The sequence below is a fragment of the Mobula hypostoma genome, chromosome 6, assembly GCF_963921235.1.
Source record: "Mobula hypostoma chromosome 6, sMobHyp1.1, whole genome shotgun sequence".
Taxonomy (NCBI): domain Eukaryota; kingdom Metazoa; phylum Chordata; class Chondrichthyes; order Myliobatiformes; family Myliobatidae; genus Mobula; species Mobula hypostoma.
Window position 1 is genome coordinate 79018954 of NC_086102.1, and position 23321 is coordinate 79042274.

A 23321-nucleotide genomic window follows, 5' to 3' on the forward strand; every position below is an offset into this window, starting at 1 on the left:
TTAGATTGAATTTCCCCACAATATGGCTGTTCAGCCCATTTGATCTGTGCCATTGTTTATACTTCATCAACCTTCCTTTTATCCCTCTTTCTTCCCATTGAGTGAATCTGTAAAGTTACCCCAAACAAATTCTGGGTAGAGAAGCTTTTCCTGGGTTCCCTATGCATTTGTCAGTGACTCTTAAGTTGCAAGTCCCAAACTTGGATACACTCTTACCTCTTCCTTCCCAATCTCACCATCCATCCACCCCCACTAAGAGCAGACCAAGAACTGTTATTTTCACATCACTGAGATTTGGTGTAGAGTAAAATTTTAATACTCATCATCAAAGAAGGAAAATACTGCAGATGCTGTAAAACTGAAATAAAGGTAAAAGATAGTAGAAGTGCATAACGGGTCACATCCATGGAAAAAGCAGCAAAGTTAACTATTGTGAAAACTATTGGATATTTTGGATGCCCTTTCGCTAGACTTGCCTTCATTTACATGCTGAGCAGATTTTAATTCTTGACTTCTCCAGATCTGTATTCTCAGTTGTCAGAAAACAGAGTGGATCTAACATGCACTGTTCTTTTCTGTACAGCACAGTGAGAGATCAAAATATTATGAAGCTCTGCAAAAGTTTCACATTGCATATTTTCCCCGAGTTAAGTATCACTAACTACTACTATCAGTAAGTAGCTATTCACCAATTTTCAGCGTGAGAGCTTCCTGAAAATTCATATACACCACAGTCATTGGTTCTCCCAGATGTACTCTACTGGATAAATCATGGATATTGTTTCCTGTAATGCAAGTATGTAATTACGTGCCCAGGATTTTATGAATTCTTGTTACGGGATTAATTTGTTTGCTACTTCTGATCACATCAAGGGAAAATTAATTGATTAGACTATGATGAGTCCTAAACTACAACAATTATTGAATCAGGAACTGAATTAAAACTAGAAAAGATGATCCATTCAGGATTTCTGTATCTTTCCTGGACATTGAAAATGTCAAACTTTCTTCTTCTGTATATTCATTTGAGTTTTGAGCAAGGGCCCTGTGTGGTGAAGACCTGAGCTTCACACAGTTATAGTAATGTTGTGAATCCATGTCCCTTCATTCCCTTAATATCCAGAAATCTGTTGACATCTGTTTGGAATCATCTTGATCACTGAACTTCCATGACCCTCTGGAGTACACAATTTAAAAGATTTACCGCTTTGTGTACAGGAATTCCTCCTCCTCAGTCCCAAATATTCCTTATTTGTCATGGCTGACTTAGTTGTGAAGTTATGTTATGAAATGATCTGTATGGATAGCATGCAAAACATACTCTCTGTATCCATTGCATTAACTCTCTCAAGGATTTTACTACCTTTCAGACAGATCTCCTCACATTCTTTTAGACTGTAGCAAATACAGGCCTAGTTAACCCAATTACTCCTGAAATGGGAAGCCCACCATTTGAGGAACCAAAGATTCAAAGTATATTTTTTATCAAGGTATGTATGCAGTATACAACCCCAAAATTTGTCTTCCCACAGCCAGACACGAAACAAAGAAATCACAGAACCCATTCACAGAATATCATCCAAACCACCACCGCCCCACCACGCACAGAAAAAAGAATCACGCAAAACGGCAATCAAAGCATGAAAAAGACTGAATGTAAAGCACAAAATCGAAAGGGTCCAGGCATATTTTATTAAGCTCAGTGTTCATTCTCTGCAGACCACCTCAAAGTCACCCAAATTAGCAACAAAAAAAGGAGTGACCAGAAACACATGAGCAACAGAGTCCACAAATCATGTTGAATCACTCTCTTCCTATTGCTTGCACATCCTTTTTTAGGTTATAGTAAATCTGCGCATAGTATTTCGCACAGAGATGGGTCTGGCCATAAACTAAGCCAGGAATTGTACTTTCTTGCTGCTGCTACTGCTCTAAACTTTTCTGGAGTGCTTCTTTCAAATACTACATCTTAAAGTGTTGAGTAGAAAGTTCACTGGCACAGTCGCCATAAGACATAGGAGCAGAATTAGGCTATTTGGCTCATCGAGTCTGCTCTCCCATTTCATTGTGACTGATTCAATTTTCCCCTCAGCCACATCCTCCTGCCTTCTCCCCGTATCCATTCCTGCCCTGAGCAATCAAGAATCTATCAACCTCCATCTTAAATATACATAAGGACTTAGCCTGTGGCAAAGAATTCCACAGATTCACCACTCTCTGGCTGAAGAAATGCCTCCTCATGTCTGTTCTAAAAGAATGCTCCTCCGTTCTGTGGCTGTGTTCTCTGGTCTTAGACTCTCCCACCATAGCAAACATCCTGTCCACATTCACTCTATCAAGGCCTTTCTCCATTTGATAGGTTTCAATGAGGTCACCCCTCATTCTTCTGAGTTCTAGTGAAAACAGGCCCAGAACCATTCAATCCTGGAATCATTTTCGTGAACCTCCCTTGAACCCTTTCCAGTTTCAGCACATCCTTTCTGAGATAATGAACACAAAACTGCTCTCAATACTCCAAGTGAGGCCTCACCAGTGCTTTATAAGGGTTCAACGTTACACCCTTGTTTTTATATTCGAGTCATCTTGAAATGAATGCTAACATCGCATTTGCCCTCCTCAGCACAGACTCAACCTGCAAATGGACCTTTACGTATCTGGTCGGAAGCTAAATTTGTTGAAGCCCATATTGTCATGTCAATATGGCTCTGAAAGGGGAAAATAACAGCAGTCCATGGCAGTCCTGTCTTTTAGTTATGGGCATAGAGCAGTCAATCATTATCAACACAAGAACCCTTTGTGAAAATTATCCGTGTAGAGGCACAGACAAGATCATTTATACAAGATTAAATTTGAATTATTTGAGAATGTTTGACACTTGCAGTAACAGCTTTGTTATGTGTAGACAATTCGTGTGTTTTTTTTTGCAGCTCTTTATTTTTGGATTGTAACTAAAAAAGCAGGAAATAGCTGTGCAGATGGTATGTTGCAAGACCTTGTGTTTAATGGACTAGATCATGCTGACTATAAGTTTGTTCCATTTGGCCTTTATTAATAGATTATCCAGAATAACTGCTTTGTCAGTAGGATGCTCAGAATATAGTAGAGCACCCCTGTGGTATAACAATCCTTCATAAAACGTACAGCAGACAACTATCCCTTTTCTCTCAGTATGAAGGCAAAGAGAGTCCTGTACAGATATAACTTGGAAAATTTAACCCATAACCTAACTAACTTTTTAATGATTGTTTACAGTTGTTGGGTGTTGTTCTCCACCTGATCAGATATGATACACCCAACAGAGGATGGTGATTTATAGTTCCAAAGATGAAGGTGATTACAAAGTTCTTGAGAGATGAAGCTGAGTCAGTTATGCATTTCCTCTTGACTCAAGAGATTTATTACTTTTTCCACTGGTGTGCCACTCTATTTATCATGTTCGTTCAAAATCTATATGCAATTTAAAATTTTTTTTTAAATCTCATGTAGAGATATAATCTATATCCTGTCTGCAAAGGATGTTTTAGTGCATGCGTATAGAAAAAGTTTCTTTTCTCATTCACTTTCAACAGAACTAAAGACTTAAAACCATCAGTTTACATGAAGTGATGTTTTTAAGCTATTGACACTAGATATAAATTAGCTCAATTTCTGGACTCTCTGTATAGAAAGGATGTGGTTTCCATCATATCCATCATTTCCTGGTTAAGTTCAAACAAGACTTTGTTAGGATAGAAAGTGTGAAATAAACTAAAATTAAATTGCAAGTGCATTTGAAGTTTTAAGTTGTTTTGAAATCTCTATGAATGTGAATGTTGTGTCAAGACTCATTTTCAGTTACATCACCTATCGCAGTCCAATTCAGATTTATTTATCACAGGTACATCGGACCATACAGTGAATTACATAAACAACCAATACACCTAAGGATGAGTTGAGGCAGGCTGCAAGTGTTGTCACATATTCCAGCACCAACATACTTGTCCACAGTGCTCGGCAGAACAACAGAGAACACAACAAAATGGAATATAACAAGCAACAAAACAACAACAACCAAACCTTTCCTCTCTCCCACACATACAGTCTTCCAACTCCAGGACAGATCCCTGGGCCTCCAGTCTACGGGCTTCAGCCATCGGGTTACAACTTACGGACTTCCGATCGACCCCTAGACAAGCTGATAACAGGGCCTTGAACTCTGGACATGCGGACCGACCAGCCCTTGTGCCTTCTGTTCACACGGTCATCCTCAATCTCAAGATGTTGTAAAGCGTTTTATGACCAATACTGCAATGAAAGCATAGTCATTACTGTGATGTAGAAAATGCGGTTAGTATGGAGCAAGGTCCCATAAGCAATGCGATAAATAACAGCTTATGACCTTGGTCTTGGTTAATGAAGAGTTAAATATTGCTGCTTGAAAGAAATTGCCTTGGAAAGTGGATGAAGACAAGACAGAAGATTTTGTATCAGTTTGTGTAATGGGAGTACCCCCCTTGTTACTACGTGAAAGTGGCACCTACATTTGACATTCAGGCCTCTGGAGTGAGACTTGAAATCACAACCTCCCCATTCAAAACCACATCTTCCCGACTTTGGCAAGAAGGGTATTACCTGATTCACCTGATGCCATTGCCTGTGAAGGTGAATTGAATACTATTTTCCTTTCCTGATTTAAAAAAAAATGAACAATAAACTTTATATGCCAAAATTGGGCTAAGTTAAATGGTAATAATACGAAAGTTCCTTGTGTGTTTGCCCTGCGCCTGAAAAATGCACCTATCCTCTAAAATTCTGCAAACTAGCTGCTCCCATTGTCCAGCCCATCTCCCATAACCCTGCAATGTGGCTTGTCCTATTCTCTAGCCCTGTAATCTTGCAATGTTTTTACTGATAAAACCTTCTGATACATTTCTGTACGAAGGTCAGGTACAAATCTGCAAGAAGTATTAATTTTCCAAGTCATGAAAGCTCACTAGTTCATGTATAATCCAGGAACTTAATTTTGTTTCAGCTTTGATTTGGTGATGACATTTTTACCTCTTAGAAGATCATGGAATCATGCAATAGATGACAATCGTGGTGAACTGATCACATAATTTAAAATGGTAAACCAGTGAAGCTATGAGAGAGACCTTCATCATTGTACAATTTGCCTTAAGCATGAGTTAATCTTTTAAAAAGAGAATCCCATGATATTATTTTGGAGAAAGGCAAAGGAACTCTCTCAAGAGCCTTGGCTAATATTTAGTCACTTACCTAACAAATGATGTATGTGGTTGTTAAGTTCAATGTTGTTTATCGTTACATTCTCTCCTGCAAAAGCATCAAGAATCATCCTTGAAGGATAAAGAGTGCTATCAGAGGAATATACTGAAGAGCTCCTCTAAGCTTTTGAATCATAGTGGTTTCATTTAAGAAGGGTCTTTCATATCTTTGGGATGCCAATGTGCCTCCACTGGGGATATAACACATTGGCTTAGGATTTGATACTAGTCTGTGGAGCTACAAGTAACCAGGCCTCTTGTGCCTTACAATTAGGCACCTGTTTTGCATATTTCTGTTTAAAATAAGATGTTTTATCATCGCTTATTAGTTGATCATTCAATCTTAAGGGGGGAAAAGCAATTGTTATTTTTTTTGTCTTCGGGTTGAGGGGTGCGGGAGGAAGTGGGGAAGAATCACAAAACCGGTTAGTTTTATTTGTAAATGGGGATCTATTGAGAAGTCAAACCTGAGGTTTCGTCAACACAAAATAATCTGCAGATGCTGTTGTCAAAGGAACACTCTCAATGCACTGGAGGAACTCAGCAGGTCAGGCAGCATAAGTTGAAAAGATTAGTTGATGTTTCAGGCCGAAACCCTTCGTCAGGACTGAAGGAAGAACTTTGGGGAGAGTTTGAAGAATGCTGGTCGTTGAAAAAAACAGTAATTTGAAAGACAAAGGGGTGGGGGAGGGGAAGCAGGGAGGTGATTGGCAGGAGAACAATGCGCAGTAGTAGAAGGAGGCAGAAATATGAGGGAGGTGATGTGAAATAGGGATAGAGGAAGGGAGAGGGAGGGAATTACCGGAAGTTGGAGAATTCGATGTTCATACCAAGGGGCTGGAGACTACCTAGACGGTATATGAGGTGTTGCTCCTCCAACCTGAGTTTAGCCTCATCATAGCAGTAGAGGAGGCAACGTATGGACATATCTGAATGGGAATGGGAAGCAGAGTTGAAGTGGGTGGCTACCGGGAGATCCTGTCTGTTGTGGCCAATGGAGCGGAGGTGCTCGACGAAGCAGTCCCCCAATCTGCGTCGGGTTTCACCAATGTAGAGGAGGCCGCACCGGGAGCACCAGATGCAATAGATGACCCCAACAGACTCACAGGTGAAGTGTTGCCTCACCTGGAAGGACTGTTTGGGGCCCTGAGTGGTGGCAAGAGAGAAGATGTAGGGACAGGTGTAGCACTTACATGCAAGTGAAGTGTTGCCTCACCTGTGCTACAGGTCATGCCATTCCTCCACTCTGTTATTGGTCCATCACTGCTTGTGATGCCCTGCTAGATTTGTCTTCACCTACCTCTAAATCTCATCCAATCATTACTTATTTCTGTTACTTTTTTCCCCTATTACTTAACCTAAGTCACGGGTACCCAACCACCTTTATGCCATGGGTTACCATTAACCAAGGGGTCTGTGGGCCCCAGATTGGGAACTCCTAATCTATGTATATCTTGGCTTCATCAGTGCTCTTTATCTTTACTCAACCATTCCAACTTGTGAGGAGTTCCACATCCTAGTTGTTCTCTGGTGAAACAAGTCCGTCTTAAATCCTCCAAATTAATGTTTTGGTGACTGACTTGTGCTTGTGGCCTCTGGTTTTCTTTTCCTCACAATCTGAGTGACTTAGTGATGACTATTTGATGTGCCATTGTTTCTGGCAGCTGTTGGCATTGGTTGGTTCCAAAAGGCAGGGTTTCCGTAATTGATTTGATTTGTATCAGCTTGAGCTTGAACCATGTCGAATTCGGGTTTATTTCTCTAAAATTTAAAGATGTTTTTCTATGGGTTTTTCCTCTGCATTATTCTAATTTATTATCTATTGTGTATTAGATTTCTCTAGAGGAATTTAATATTTATTCTTTTCAGCTCTTGCATTGCAGCAAACTGTGTTTGTCAACCATGAGAGAATAATCAGCCTTTCTCAGTTCTTCAGTGCAGCTAATGAATAAATGGCACTGGTCCAGCTGCAGTTTCATTCAAGCCAATGCTCACTAAGCTGAATCTCTTTCAAAGTGCATACCCTCCCTTTCCTGTATTGCACCCAAATTCTCTTTGTACACTTTAACCAAAGTGTACAAATTGTGATAATTTATTCCACAGGGAGAGAGGCTAAGTCTACTCCTTAATTTTATTTTTAAATGACTTGTGTGCGCACTGATGTACTGTAATTGTAATGTAGTTCCTAAAGACAGGATTACTAAATGTGTTTGTGACACTACTCTTACCACAGCCACCAACTCCTTCCCTATTCTCTCTCCATTCAGAATTTGTTGGCTTGCATATTGAACTGTGGTGTCATGTTATTGATACCTAATTAATCTCTTCAGAGGTTAAATTGTAACGCAAGTGCCTTTTTTGTTGGAATTGTGTCAGATTGCAGCCAGATGTTATGTAGTTTGAAGTAAAAGGTTCTCAGCCAGATCAAAGTTGGCTTTCTGATGGTTATGGTAGTATGACAATTGCTGAAGAGCAGAAGTGTTTTCTAATTGCAAAGCTAGCCCAGAATATGATGATGTCTCTATCAGCAATTTCACTATCAACTAATGCTGCAGTCTTTGAGCCTTTTTAATGTTGAGTCATAATGAAATCAAGAAAAAGTTTTAACATGCTATCATCAAGTAGTTTCAACTGGCACTGCTAGATTCAACTGATCAATTACTAAGACCTTTTGCTGTACAGTAACCTTATAGAGATTTCCACCATTACACAATGCAATACTATGACCAGACCCTAGCAATCACAGGGATAGTATATAGCTCTAGTTACCTCCTTATCGAAAGGATGTTGAGGCTTTGGAGAGGATGCAGAAGAGGTTTACCAAGATGCTGCTTGGTTGAGGATGTGCTATCATGAGAGGCTGGACAAACTTGGGTTGTTTTCCCTGGAGTGGCAGAGGCTGAGGGGAGATCTTAAAGTCTGTCTGTCCCAAGCCTTGTAGACTCATCAGGCTGGTGCTTATGCCGGTTTCCATGGCATGAGAGTACGAGACTACCACCCCCTCCGGAAAGGAAGCCAGTCTGTCGCGAGGTTAACCCCCGGCATTTTGACGGTACTCATTTTCAGCTGGGTGGACTGAAGCAGTGTGTGGTTAAGTGCCTTGCTCAAGGACGCAACATGCTGCCTCGGCTGGGGTTCAAACTCACAACCTTCAGATCGCTAGTCCAACGCCTTAACCACTTGGCCACATGCCACAGAGGGGAGATCTGACAGAGGTTTACAAGATTTTAAGAGGCATAGATGGAGTAGACCGGGAGTACCTGTTTCGCAAGGTTGGAATGTCTAATACCAGAGGGCATGCATTGAAGGTGATGGGAATAGGTTCAAAGGGGATGTGAAAGGTAAGTTTTTTTACTCCGAGTGATGAATGCCTGGAATGTGCTGCTTGGGGTGGTGGTAGAAAGGCTTTTAAGAGACATTTAGGTAGGCACATGAATTTGAGGAAGATGGAGGGACATGAGCATTGAGTAGGAAGGAGGGATTCATTTTTAGGAGCTTTTTTAATTTACCTTTTAGCTGGTTTGGCACAACATTGTGGGCGGAAGGGCCTGTTCCTGTGCTATATTGTTTTATGTTTTGATAGAAGGAAGTTTTCACTGTCCAGCTTTTGACAGAGTACGAATGAATGCAATGAGATGGTATTTATGGTTCGGAAGATGCTGAGAATCAACGAAACGCCTTCCCCCATGATTGTTTTGCAGCTAGCTGAAGAAAGGTGAGATATTATGCAGGTACTCTCAACAAGGATGAGACTGTATGGATTCCTGAAATGCTGAACAGTCTAAACTTTTTTGTCATCTTGGTGGATCTCGATGGTACCGGTGGCCTGGTGCAGAAGCTGCAAGTTTTCTATCCAGTCCCTGTTCATCTAATGTGAATTTCTGGAAGGGGATCTCCAGTCAATCACTTTTACAGTCATATTCTTGAGATGGCCCAAGTTTCGGTGAAAATCTAAATTTCTATCTTTTTTTTGCTCTTTGGCCAACAGTTACGTCTGCTCAGGAATGATGGAAATTGTACCCCTGGGTTTTGTTCCCTGCCTTAAACTCTGTTGCTAGTTTATTTTCTGTACCCATTACAGGTCTTCAAATGCAAGGGGCCTTGGAATCAGCAGTTTTATTTTTTAGCCCCAGCTGCTCCTGAACTTCACAGTCAAATTAATTATTTTCTTGAATTTAACTTGCATGTTTTGTGTTATTGACTAGGGTACTTAGTTAAGGAGAGGTCATGAATTGCAGTCGCTCTGCCATTAAATTTCTAATGTCTAGATCAATGCTCTAAAATTTGCATATGCTGTTACTACTCCAATATTAAGTTTCTAAAACCAAGGCCAGTTACAGAAACACATGCTTGTGATTTCAAGCTTTTGACCCACTAGGTTCTGTGTCAAAGATTGGCAGAAACCCAGCAACTTTATCATACTCTTTTTTTTCTGAGCTGAGAGTTCCACTGTAAAAACTTTATAAATTACTGAGATGTACTTCAGAGTAACAGGGGAAACTTATTGCCAGAACTGAAACAGTTAAGTAGGATAACTTTAAGTACAGGAGCTAGAAATTATTTCATGACTTAAACTGAAGATGCTTGATGTGTTTGTGTGTCTGTTTGGAGGGGGTGGTGGTGAGGGTGGTTTGGCAGTAGTTGTTGCTAGCAGTGAGGGCAATAAATATTTTGAGCATGAGCCCTTCACAGCAATATTATATTGCACAGGCACCCCAAAGCATTTTGCCTTTCCTCTGCTAGCTGAACATTAAATTAAACTTCTTGCCCCATTGTATTGGAACTTGCAGTTAGCTATGTTTGTTTAGCTGATGGAATTTAATTAGAATTGGGTAAAATGTTTAGGAAGAGTATGGTGGTTCTGCTGCAGTTGACAAATGCACAGTTGTTCGGATAGTTTGTGTATCTTGAAGAATTTAGCTTTGGCAAGTTTTGAATTTGAACAACCTTTTCGATATTAAGTGTGTTTCATATTTTATGACTATCATTTTTGTATCAGTATATTAACCAAAACATTTGCGTACAGTGAGAGTAATTGAGCAGGTCCTGGGTTCAGTGAAGGGAATTTCAGACCAAGTGGGGTTGGGTGTGGTTGATCAGACAGAAAGGAGGGTCAGAACCACAAGCGGAGAGGGAGGTTGGGGTCAGGAGCTAAAGGGTCAGACAAGTGTTCTTCAGCTGCTGGGGAATGGTAGTATTGTTGTTGTGGTAGTGAAACATTATTAACTTGAAATATCAGGATAAGGTCCAATATCAGAGGACCAAGAAGATCGATATATTTGGGAGCAGAGCATAAGGAATTGTTGTAAGGAGACTAAACTGTAGGAGGACCCATACTCTACTGACAAGCACCTGGTTAGAGTTATCTCTTTTCAGTTGCCAGCCACTTCATGATGGCCTGCTTTTGCATGAGTGGGCTGCAGTGTTTGATTCATGCAAATGAATTGGAAGTGAGTGACCTCTAGATGTGCATTGGAAGTGATTAAATATAATGGAACATGCCTAGATGTGCCTGTGTGTGAGCAGCCCATGTGCACTAGGGTTCCGCAACCCATCACTGTTCTGTTGGAACTCAGCAGTAAATTTTCTCATCTTCTAATTTTCAAATTGTAGAAGGAAGGCAAAAATACTATTAACAACGTGAAATGGCAGCAGAGACACCCATGATCAATAGGCATGGCCTCTTTTTGTAAATGTTTAATTCCTGTAGTTTTGAAAATTAAGTATAAGCTAACAATTCATTGTTTTGAAGTTCTGCTCAGCATACATTTACTTAGATGGTGACAAACTATATAAGGGTGACTCTGTGATGTCCATAGGGCAGATTGCCTTATCATCTCCAGCCTCCTCTCATCTATCTGTTAACACATGCATAACTAAATACCCTGGTAAGAACTACCTTGCAAAGCCATGCCCAGAGCTTGGCCCCTATCGTGGTCAAGCCACACAAGCCAAAAAAAGATCTGTCCTGGCTTTACCAAGCAGTTTAGCTGGTAATGAAAGACTTAAAATGATCAAAATGGATTTTTAAATTCATATATTCTCCATCGAAATGAGTGGTATTGCTGCTTTTGTCCAAGATCTAGCTGATGTACTTAGATTCAGCAGCTGAAGATATTCAGGAAGTTTGAGCTCAGACCTCTGGCAAAACTCTTGTCAGCTTTTCTGACGTGAATATTCCTGCAGTAATACTGAATTTCTTGTTTCATGGAGGTGCTTTAATTTAAACAATAACCAATAAAACGATTATTGGAAATGGGATGGGGCAGAAATAATAGCAAGGCTTGGACCAGCATTACTATTTTACAGCAAATAAAACCTAATTTAAGCGCATCCCTGAACTTCAACAAACTGAAGACATGACCAAAATAGAGCTTTTGATAGAAGCAGAGCTATTTCTCCAATGAAATGCAGTGAAAGAGAATAATTATGGGTTTAAAATCAATTCTAGTTGCTTTCAGCAGAGCAGACACTGGATGTGATTGATGAGGTAAGTCCAGTCACCTCCATTGTAATTAGGAATAGTCATGCAGATTTAATGAAACCTACTTTAATAGTACATTTTATTGTGTCAAGTGAAATTATCAAGAGTTCAGGCTGTGGCATGAGAGATGGCCACAAAAAATACACTTATTGAGAAGTCATAGGTAAGGTTTAATTGGCACCAGTCAATTTAAAATCTTATTCAAAGCATATTAAGTGAGTGCAGAATCATTGATACCATGTCAATATATTAATAGCTGTGTCCAGAGAGCTCCATTCCTTGTGTTCTGCACAATTCTGGAGCAGTGGCTCTAATACTTCATTTTAACATTTGTACAATTTGCAATTTGGTTCCTGTCCATATACAGAAATAAACTTACCAGAATTGGGAAAGCTGCTCATTGTTTATGCTCACTATATTACATTTGCTCAGCATTTCATATTTAATACCAAAATGTAACCCCCCCCCCCACTAGCTTTTCTCTCCAAAGAAACTGGTGACATTATGTGTGTTCATTTTATATTCTCCCTAATAACAGTATTACCTACATTAATTTTTCACCCCAATTCTCTTATCCTATTGAGTTTTTTTAACTCTCTTTCTTCGTTACTTGAATTTTGAATCTACTCTGCTTCCTAGTCTGAAAGTCTGACCAAATTACAGTTGACTTTCTGATTCCCTGTCTGCCCAGATTAGAATTAGCAATGTTAACTGGTACTAAATCATGGAATGCATCTTGGTCCATCTTCCCCCAATATACCGAATTCCAGCAGTATGCACCTATTCACATTTTTACCTTTTCAAATTTTATTTTCATACTCTTATATCCAAAGTGTATTTTGATTTCCCTGATTGTAATCTTTCTTGTGAAACTTTGGTCACTTGAAATGCTGAGTTCATTACCTTGCAAAACCTTGGAAATTTGTATCAGAGGAGGAGATCAACAGAATTTACTGCTTCTAAACCTGTCTGCTGCATTACTACTTAGAATGATAGTACTTTACAGATAAAATTGATGTTTGCACTTGTTAATCCATTCCATTGTCTAATGCAGGACTCATCTGGACATGTCTTAGTTGTGACTGTTTCCACAAAATTACTTGAATTATTTGTGAATTGCCTGTTTATTTAAATCTAATTCTAGGCATCGTAGCACTGAACAATGTATCTATATTTGTAGCAAATATCTTACTATTTGAAGAAACCTATTTTTTTGTGTAAGCTCATTCTATCTCATGTCGGTTTCATATTTCGGGGACCTTGGACGCAAAGCCTTCTTGCAATGAGGTGATAAATGCTTGGATTCCCTCCACCCTTTAGTTGCAAAACATATTTTTTTGATACTGAAGATAAAACTGCTTAACAGTGATAAAATGTGTGCTTGAAACTTCTTGAACACACAGTATAGCTTGATTAATGTAATTTGAATTTTGTCACAGCTTCAGTAACATGACATTGACTGTTTACTCTTTTTCCATAGAAGCTGCCTGACCTGCTGAGTTCCTCCAGCATTTTGTGTGTTGCTTTATTCAAATATAGTTTGATATATTCATACGAAAGCTACAATCTGAAAGCAACTGAAAAGTTAATAATACAACACGTGATCAGTTCCCTCCAATGCGTGTAACATATTCCATGAAGTTATATTCAAGAATTTATCCCTGGTGGAATAGCCAATATTTAAGCCTGTACCAACATCACTGCAAACAATCCACCAGACTCCAGGTTCAACAATAAATTTCATGCACTGTAATTTACGCCATCTTCAAAGAGTTTCCACCACCAAACATGTCTTCCCCAGCCTTCTCCGTCCAGCATTCTGAAGGCAGCATTGCCTTGGCTGCTCCCCAGATCATTCTTCCAACTGAACCTACCACTCCTCTTCAGACAGTATAGGAGTAGCAGCTCATGGCTTTTCACCCCTTCCCTTCCCAACGTGCAGTGACCTAAACAATCTTTTGATGTGAAACAGTGACTCACTTGCACTTCCTCCAGTCTAGAGCATTGCATTCAGTGCTCACTATTTGGTCTCGTCTACGTTGGAGAAACTAAACACAGATTGGATGACTGCTTGATAGAACATCTCTCCTCATTCAGCAAGAATGACCCTGAGGCTTTGGTTGCTCTTCACTTTAATTTCTCATCCCACTCCCACTGTGACCTCTGTCTTTATCCTCCTCTCTTGCACAACGTAAGTTCGATCTTTGCATTGAATTCTACAATTTTGGAAAATCAGCCTTCACAATTTCTATCGGAACTGACTAGTTAGGGGGTATGGTTATCCACATGTAACTTAATCGCCACAGATGCTGCCTGATCAGTTTCAGATTTCCAGCGATTGCTGTGTTCTGTATCTTAGAATTCCTACAGCTTTTTTTTTGGTAGTTGCCTTAATTCGTCTCTTATCTGGACTATGCAGAAAGCATTGTGTCACCTGGGCAGACATGGATTCCACCTTATCATAGATGTTTTCTTTCCAAACCCCCACCCTCACCCAACTCCCAGCCATCCTCTACAACTTAAAACATGTCTGTTTTCTCATTTATCTAGTCCTGAAGAAGGCTCTTTGACCTGAAATGTTAATTCTGGTTCCCTATCCATGGATAGTGCCTGATCTCCAGAGTATTTCCAAATACACAAAAATGTTTTATTTGCAGTTTAATGCTTTTCAATCTATATACATTTCAGTGTTTTGCATGAGTCTCAATAGTTTTAAAGTTCTTTTATTTCTCTTATGTGATGAGAAGAAGGGGTCTGTTTAAAGTGATAACAAACATCAGATGATTCTTGGAACTGCCATATCAGAAGTTAGTACTTTGTTTACGGAATTAACAGATTAATTATCTGTAAAGCAGTGTTGCCACAAACTCTTGTATGAAATGGAGTATTGTGCAGAAGTCTTGAGTACATGTATATAGCCAGGGCGTGAAAGACATTTGCAAAGTAGTTTAGTTTTATGTATTGTGCTGTACTGCTGAATTGTATGTATGTCAATGATGATGACCCTGATTCTGATATGGGTCTCTATTATGGACTGAGAGTGGGAAGGAGGCAGGGAGAGGGGTGTCGTGGTTAGGAAAATGGGAAGAGAGAGGCGAAAGAGTGGGAAGCACCAGAGAGACCTTCTGTAATGATCAATAAACCTATTGTTTGGAAGCAAATGACCTTGCCTGGTGTCTCAGGGCAGAGATGTGTGTGCACCCACACCAACTCCTGCCCCTGGCACTCCTTCTCTGCCACCTTTCCCACTTCTTTCCCACGGCGTTCCATCCTCACCACTCCCAATGTCCTTTGCTCCCGCCAGATTTACAAACTCACTCTCCGCTCTACATTGACAAATACAAAACAGTGCAAAAGTCTTAGGCACCTTAGCTATATATTCTGTATGTGCCTAAGACTTTTGCACAGTACAGTAGACCAGCCATAATCAAATAAAATATTAAATTGTAGAAACAATGGAAAAAGTGTATGAGAGAGCAAATTTGATCATTATTATTTTGTACATTGTAATTTTATTTTACTTATCATAATCCAACTTTCCCCTTCCTCCTTGCTGACCACCGTTATTAGAAAAGAGCTTGTACTGATGCTTACAGCTATTGAGTTTACTAAATGCAGAATTAGATGTCCTATGATAAAAACAAATGCATGACTTGGTGTCATCTGACTCCAAGTGTTTTCCTCCCAAAGCCATCTATGAAGGGGCATGAGGATTTGTCTCCAGTTATTGCCTCCAATGTGAATTGAGGTTTTCAATTTATTTGGAACAGTGGACTATCACTCAGTGCGATCATATTGGAACTCACTATTTACACAATTGTCTTATCCTCCTTGCACTAAAATAACTGAATGTATCAAACAGTAGACATTGAAATACTGTGATCTGCTAAGTCAAATTTTGAGTCTTTTGAATAGCTGTAAGATTCCACACACCTACTATAACACCCTCCTCCCCCCACTCCACTCCCCCAACCATCTCCGTAGTTACAGCCGATGAGTGATACCTATGGAATATGTGGGTAAGAGTATTTGCTTTTAGATCCTTATTATATATAGACAACCTTTCTATTGTAAATGAGTTGCTGGGGAGGGAAGCATGACAGTGAAAATAATAAAACAGCTGAAAATAGCCTTGATAGTAGAAGTTTAAAGCAACTGTCAACTTGAAATCTTGGTCATTGAACTTTAAATTAATCAGAAAACTGGAAATGTTAAATAATGTAATACATATATTGGAAATGATGCTTCTTGCCAACTGAATTTTTGATTTTGTTTTAAACCCATTCAGAGTTGCCACTTCCTCAGTTCTTTGCATTGAAGAGTGACAGTGAGACACAGCACAGCCTTTCCCAAAGTGCAGAAGCTCTTGGGCATCTGACTCGCCCAGTCTCATTAATGAACTCCACTAGAGGCACAGACAGTACAACAGCAAAAACAGTAAGTGTGGATGATCTCAGTTCGATGACGGGCAGCGTGGTGAGGGACGGTTTTTTTCTACAGAAAGTGAAAAATGATTGACGGAGGCAGAAACAGAAAGCAATATTTCTGATTCAGATTTCTCTGTTTGGTAGAAGTGAGATTTTCTTTTCCGTGGCTTATATCGTGGTGGGTAATGTAACAGGCAGTGAAAATGCTGTAAGTATATTCTAAGGTCTGCAATTTATAAAATGGTTTGCTGCATGATTTCAGATTGAATGGACCAAGAAGTCAGCAAGGATATCTGATTAGCTGAAGACACAGCAAAACCTGATGGAAAAACAAAATTTGGCCTTGCTTTGTGTAGAATTTATTGCTATTTTGTTCCTGAGGAGCAGTTTTCAAGCTATTGCCCATATATAATTCTCGGAAATGTAAGTTTCTTGGCATCTATGGAGTTGTACTCTCTGAGGACCTGGAGGAAGAGAAATTTTAAAAATTGTAGATAAAATAAAGGTCAAGTGATCATTATTCCACACTAATCCATGGATATATTCACAAAGTTCTGTCCACAGCTGTCTTGGAAGAGATATAACATTTTACCACAAAGAGATTAGAGTCTCACGTGTTTCAACATTACTCCAATTAAAGTCTTAAGGAATTTAACCATTTAAATGTAGAATGGATCATAGAATCTGAACAGTTCTTGGAATAGAGATATTGAGATCTGATTCAGCTGCAATGCAAGCAGTGAAAATAGAGAGAAAGATATCCCCATTTTCAGAGTATACAGATATGAAGTATCTATACACTGACAATATCGTAGGCAAATGTACAGTCAGGCCAGGCAGCATCTGTAGGAAGAGATGCAGTCGACGTTTCAGGCCGAGACCCTTCGTCAGGACTAACTGAAGGAAGAGTGAGTAAGGGATTTGAAAGTTGGAGGGGGAGGGGGAGATCCAAAATGATAGGAGAAGACAGGAGGGGGAGGGATAGAGCCAAGAGCTGGACAGGTGATAGGCAAAAGGGGATACGAGAGGATCATGGGACAGGAGGTCCCGGAAGAAAGACAAGGGGGGGGGGACCCAGAGGATGGGCAAGAGGTATATTCAGAGGGACAGAGTGAGAAAAAGGAGAGTGAGAGAAAGAATGTGTGCATAAAAATAAGTAACAGATGGGGTACGAGGGGGAGGTGGGGCCTTAGCGGAAGTTAGAGAAGTCGATGTTCATGCCATCAGGTTGGAGGCCACCCAGACGGAATATAAGGTGTTGTTCCTCCAACCTGAGTGTGGCTTCATCTTTACAGTAGAGGTGGCCGTGGATAGACATGTCAGAATGGGAATGGGATGTGGAATTAAAATGTGTGGCCACTGGGAGATCCTGCTTTCTCTGGCGGACAGAGCGTAGATGTTCAGCAAAGCGGTCTCCCAGTCTGCGTCGGGTCTCGCCAATATATAAGAGGTCCGGGAGCACCAGACACAGTATATCACCCCAGTCGACTCACAGGTGAAGTGTTGCCTCACCTGGAAGGACTGTTTGGGGCCCTGAATGGTGGTAAAGGAGGAAGTGTAAGGGCATGTGTAGCACTTGTTCCGCTTACACGGATAAGTGCCAGGAGGGAGATCAGTGGGGAGGGATGGGGGGGACGAATGGACAAGGGAGTTGCGTAGGGAGCGATCCCTGCGGAATGCAGAGAGAGGAGGGGAGGGAAAGATGTGCTTAGTGGTGGGATAAAATCAACCATCTCAGAGCTAGGGTGCTGTACCAGAGAGACATTAAGACAACTTACGTCTCTGCTTCATGGAATCCTGGTCAACCCCTTCTGTACTGGACACAGCGATTCAGATTGATGGGTTCACTTTACACCATCAGGATAGGATTGTCAAGTCTCTCAAAAGCAGAGCTGGAGGTGTATGCCTCATGATCAATTCCTCCTGGTGTACTAATGTGTCAGTGATGTCCCAATTCTGCTCATCAGAGCTGGAATATCTCTCAATTAAGTGCCAGTCATTTTACCTGCTGCGGGAGATTGCTGCAATCATTTTGGTAGTAGTGTACAGTTCACCTCAGGTCAACGTCAAACAGGCTCTTGATGATCTGAGCAATGGGATCAACATGCATGAAACAGCATACACTGATACCTTCACCATCATCTTGGGGAATTTTAACCAGGCCAGCTTGAAAAAGTCACTAAACAATTAGCATTAACAAATCACTTGTAACACAAGAGGAAACAACACATTGGACCACTGTTACACTAAGATCAAGAGTGCTTACCGTGCTGTTCCACGGCCTCACTTCGGAAAGTCTGATCACCTGGCTGTGCTTCTACTCCCTGAGTATAGGCAGAGACTGAAGTCTGCAGCACCAGTACTGAGGACCAAGGAGGTATGGACAAGAGAAACAGAGGAGCGCTTACAGGGCTGCTTTGAATTGGTGTAGTGAACTGTATTCAGGAATTCATCTTCGAATCTGGATGAGTTTGCCACAGTTGTTACCAACTTCATTAAAACCTGCATGAATGAGTGTGTGCCTACGAAAACTTGCTGTACATTTCCAAACCGAAAGGCGTGGATGAACCAGGAAGTCTGTTGTCTGCTGAGGGCTGGATCTGTGGCATTTAAGTCTGATGACCCAGGTCTGTACAAGAAAACTAGGTATGACTTGTGGAGAGCTATTTCAAGGCAAAGAGTGTGATTGGAGGTGACGTTGGATGTACATCAACTCTGGCAGGATTTGCAGGACATTACATCCTACAAAGTTTCAAAGGTACATTTAATGTCAGAGAAATGTATACTATATACATCCTGAAATGCTTTTTCTTTGCAACCATCTACGAAAACAGAGGAGTGCCCCCAAGAATGAACGGCAGTTAAATGTTAGAATCCCAAAGTATCCCCCCCGCCAGCTCCCCTCCCTCCCGCACATAAGTGGCAGTAAACAACAATCCCCCCCCACCACCAACAAAAAAAAAGCATCGGTACCCACCACTGAGCACTCAAACTTGAGCAAGGCAACAGCAAAAACACAAACTTGCAGTACTCCGAAGACTACATTGTTCACCGGGCATTCGAAGTACAACAGTCCCCCTCTCCCCCCCTCCCCCCTCCCCCCCTCTCCCCCGCCCCCCAATAAGGGAGAAATATAGGTCTCCATTTCACAGTGAGGTGGGAGATGTAACAAACAACTTGCTGGTTTACAATGTTAAAATTCCGTTGCATCACATTTTCCGAGCTCTGTGCCCAAAGATCTTGGATCTCTGGGCACACAGCCTTAGATCTTCCATCTCTGACACACCGAGCTCTTGGGTCAGGCCCTGGGCGTGCCGAACAGCGGCCAGTTGTGAAACCCTGAGAGTGGGTCCCATTCCCGCAAAGAACCATAGTCAGCATATAACTCCAGGTCAGCGTCTTCAAAAGAACCCTGATAGAGAAAAATAGATATATTAAAGATGGAAATAGAGCTGTTTCCAAAGATGCAAGCAAAGGAGTCCCCGTTAGGTGCCATTAACCATCCTAAGCTCCGCTTAAGTGAAACCCAATAGCATGAATGGCAGTGATGTTTCACTACCAGACGAGCTCAACACCTTTTATGCCCACTTTGAAAGGGGCATCTACAGCCGTGAAGATCCCTGCTGCACTCGGTGATCCTGTGATCTCTGTCTCGGAGGCTGATGTCAGGCTGTCCTTTGAAAGGGAAGGTGGCAGGACCTGATGGAGTACCTGGTAAGGCTCTGAAAACTTGTGCCAACCAATTGGCGGGAATATTCAAGGACATTTTCAACTTCTCACTGCTATGGTTGGAAGTTTCCACCTGCTTCAAAGGCCAGTAATTATACTAGTGCCAAAGAAGAGTAGTGTGAACTGCCTTAATGACTATCATCCAGTATCACTTACATTTACGGTACTAAGATGCTTTGAATCAACTCCTACTTCAGTAAGGACCTGGACCCATGGCAATTTGCCTATTGCCACAATAGATCTATGGCAGATGTTATCTCAATGGCTTTTCACGTGGACTTGGACACCATTCCTGATCGAGAAGCTATGGAACCTGGGCCTCTGTACCTCCCTCTGCAATTGGATCCTTGACTTCCTAACTGGTAGAACACAATCTGTGCAGATTGGTGATAATATCTCCTCCTCACTGATGATCAACACTGGCGCACCTCAGAGGTGTATACTTATCCCACTGCTCTACTCTCTCTATACCCATGACTGTGTGGCTACGTATAGCTCAAATGCCATCTATAAATTTGCTGATGATACAACCATTGTTGGCAGAATCTCAGATGGAGATGAGAGAGCAAGATATACCAGCTAGTTGAGTGGTGTTGCAGCAACAACCTAGCACTCAGCATCAGTGAGACCAAAGAACTGATTGTGGACTTCAGGAAGGGTATGACGAGGGAACGCAAACCAATCCTCATAGAGGGATCAGAAATGGAGAGAAAGAACAGTTTCAAGTTCCTGAGTGTCAAGATCTCCAAGGGTCTAACCTGGTCCCAATATATCGACGCAGCTATAAAGAAAGCAAGACAGTAGCCATTTCTCATTAGGAGTTTGAGGAGATTTGGTTTGTCACATAAAACACTCTAACATCTACAGATATACCCTGGGAAGCATTCTGACAGGCTGCATGACTGTCTGGTATGGTGGGGGGGAGGGGGCGGCGTTTGGTGGATACTGCACAGGATCGAAAGAAGCTAGAAAAAGTCGTAAAATTAATCAGCTCCATCTTGGGTACCAGCCTCCATAGTATCCAGGACATCTTCGAGGAGCAATGCCTCAGAAAGCTGATATCCATTATTAAGAATCCCCATCTCCCAGGACGTGTCCTCTTCTCATTGCTACCATCAGGGAGGGAGGTACTGAAGCCCAAGGGCGCACACTCAGTGATTCAGTATCAGCTTCCTCCCCTCTGCCATCCTATTCCTAAATAGACATTGTACCCATGGACACTACTTGACTTTTTTTTTATTTTTATATTATTTCTCTTGTGCACTATTTTTAATTTAACTATTTATATACATATATACTTACTATAATTTGTTTACTTATTTTTTCTCCATATTGTCATTGTACTGCAAAGTTAACAAATTTTACGACATATGCCGGTGATACTAAACCTGATTCTGAAGTGATTGGCAGAAGTTCAGGGCACCAATTATCTGGTGCACTTTCCAGAAATAGAACGGGTGCCGATTCAGATGAGACTTTCTAAAGCATTCATTTTATAGAATAATGTATGAGATTCAGCCCAGAGACGGCCCATCAGGAACACCATACTACTACCATCTGCACAAACTGAGGCAAAACTTTATCTTTCCACCTGCTGATGTTGTATCTTCATCAAGACAATTATCCTTGCTGACTTCATGGGCCATTCTATCTAAAAGTATGCAAGCAGACCAATTTTACAAACTACATAATTTAGATAAACATACACTCTTCGACCACCAGTTTCACTAGTTGAGTTAAGCTACCTAGTGCAAGAAAAGCCATGGAAGGGACAAGATTACCTTGTCATGTTCAAGTTTCACCCTTATTAGCTTACCTGCCAAGTCAAGAAGTCTCATTTGATTCTAGCTCCTCTGTTTTTATCTTCATTAGTGTGTCTTGTGTATCTCATCAGGGAGTTAGACAAATATTTGGAGTGCATTGGGGAAAAAAGGAGGGGAATGGCTCCTACTGGATTGATCTATAAAGAACCAACTTAGGCTGAATGTGTGGACAGGTTGTCTCCAGTGATGCAACTATTGAATAATCTTATTATAGCAACGTCAATACTTCAGCCTTCTAAACTGTAGAAGCTAAAATGAATCAGATGATTATGGCTTGTAGCTTCCCAGTTTCCACTTTTGACTGCCCTCAGTGATCTTGGATGCATCTCAACCCGACCTATGTCTTAATAGGAAGTGTGACAGTACTTAAAGGAATTGTGTTCCTTTTATCCATTTTAAGCCAGTCTACTGTCCTATCTACCTTTATATTCGCAACATTGTGATCAGATGACTGCAAAATACCTGCTGAGTGCATCTTATTTTCCTTTCCGAAAGGCAAATAATCTAAAATTAAAATTGCAGTAGGAGGAAACTTCGGATAATTAAAATCATAACCCTTAATGTATATCATTTTATATTTTTATAAAACCATGTGTTTAATAGTTTGTGCTTCATTACTAATGGATGTAATATAAAAGGAGGCTTTAATATTAAAAGTTCCCAAAAGCTAGATGGCTTGCTGTATAATTAGTTCCATTGAAAGTGAAATGCTCTGGATAGAGAAACAGCTTATTTCATCACAAATGCTATAGTCATGCTGTTTCTGTTGCTGGAAGACTATACATTCTTCTCCACTGGAAAGGTTCCTTTGTAAATAAAACAAAATGTATGAAACGAACTCAGCAGAGAGAGCTCGTCAGAACCAGGAGATCCTGGGAAGCCACTGTTCCACCGACAGACCCAAGGTCAAGCAGCTGCCAAATGGATCTGAACTAATTACTTCACTCTTGAGTTATTTGGAAACATTTTAGGTTTTTTTACGCAGTGAGATATTGATGTACATTTTGAAGGGGACTGGTGTATCAAAAGAAGTAACAGTGAATTAGTTAATTAAAAGCTAGGAGTGTTTTGAATTAAAAGAATTCTGCCTTCCCCCTCAGTTAAATGGCTCATTTATTGTCATTGGCAGACCTTACTTAATTTTTTTATAGGTAACGCTTTCAGCCATGCCACCCAGCAATCCCCCAATTTAACCCAAGCCTAATCTCAGGATAATTTACAATAACAAACTAACTGACCAACCGGTACGTCTTTGGATGGTGGGAGGAAACCCACACGGTCACGGGGAGAACATGCAAACTTCTTACAGGCAGTGGTGGGAATTAAACCCAGGTTGTCTGTACTGTAATGCATTGTGCTACCCACTAAGCTAGACTTGTATTCAGTCTTAAATTGGATGCTGTTTGGTGATAGAATGAAATGGAAGAGCTCTGTATAACTCATCTGGTGAGTGCACTGTGTGATATGCTATTGAGGTACTTGCTACAGAAAGTTCCTGGATTTAGTTCTTGTCTTGTAGTAAGTTGACAGCAGAATTGAAGTTCTAACGCAATTGTCAGTTTAAACTTTTTTATGGGTTAGAGTTGCACAGCAT

The 23321-nt window shown here is 40.8% G+C and overlaps 1 protein-coding gene across 3 annotated transcripts in view; it reads left to right on the forward strand.

Annotated features, from left to right (window-relative positions):
• Positions 1-23321, forward strand: part of reps2 (RALBP1 associated Eps domain containing 2) — a 240108-nt gene that overhangs the window by 80914 nt on the left and 135873 nt on the right. For all 3 annotated transcript variants that reach the window (XM_063051049.1, XM_063051048.1, XM_063051050.1), the window contains one exon: positions 16037-16185. In XM_063051049.1, the coding sequence (XP_062907119.1) occupies positions 16037-16185 (149 nt within the window). The remainder of the gene's footprint in view (positions 1-16036; positions 16186-23321) is intronic.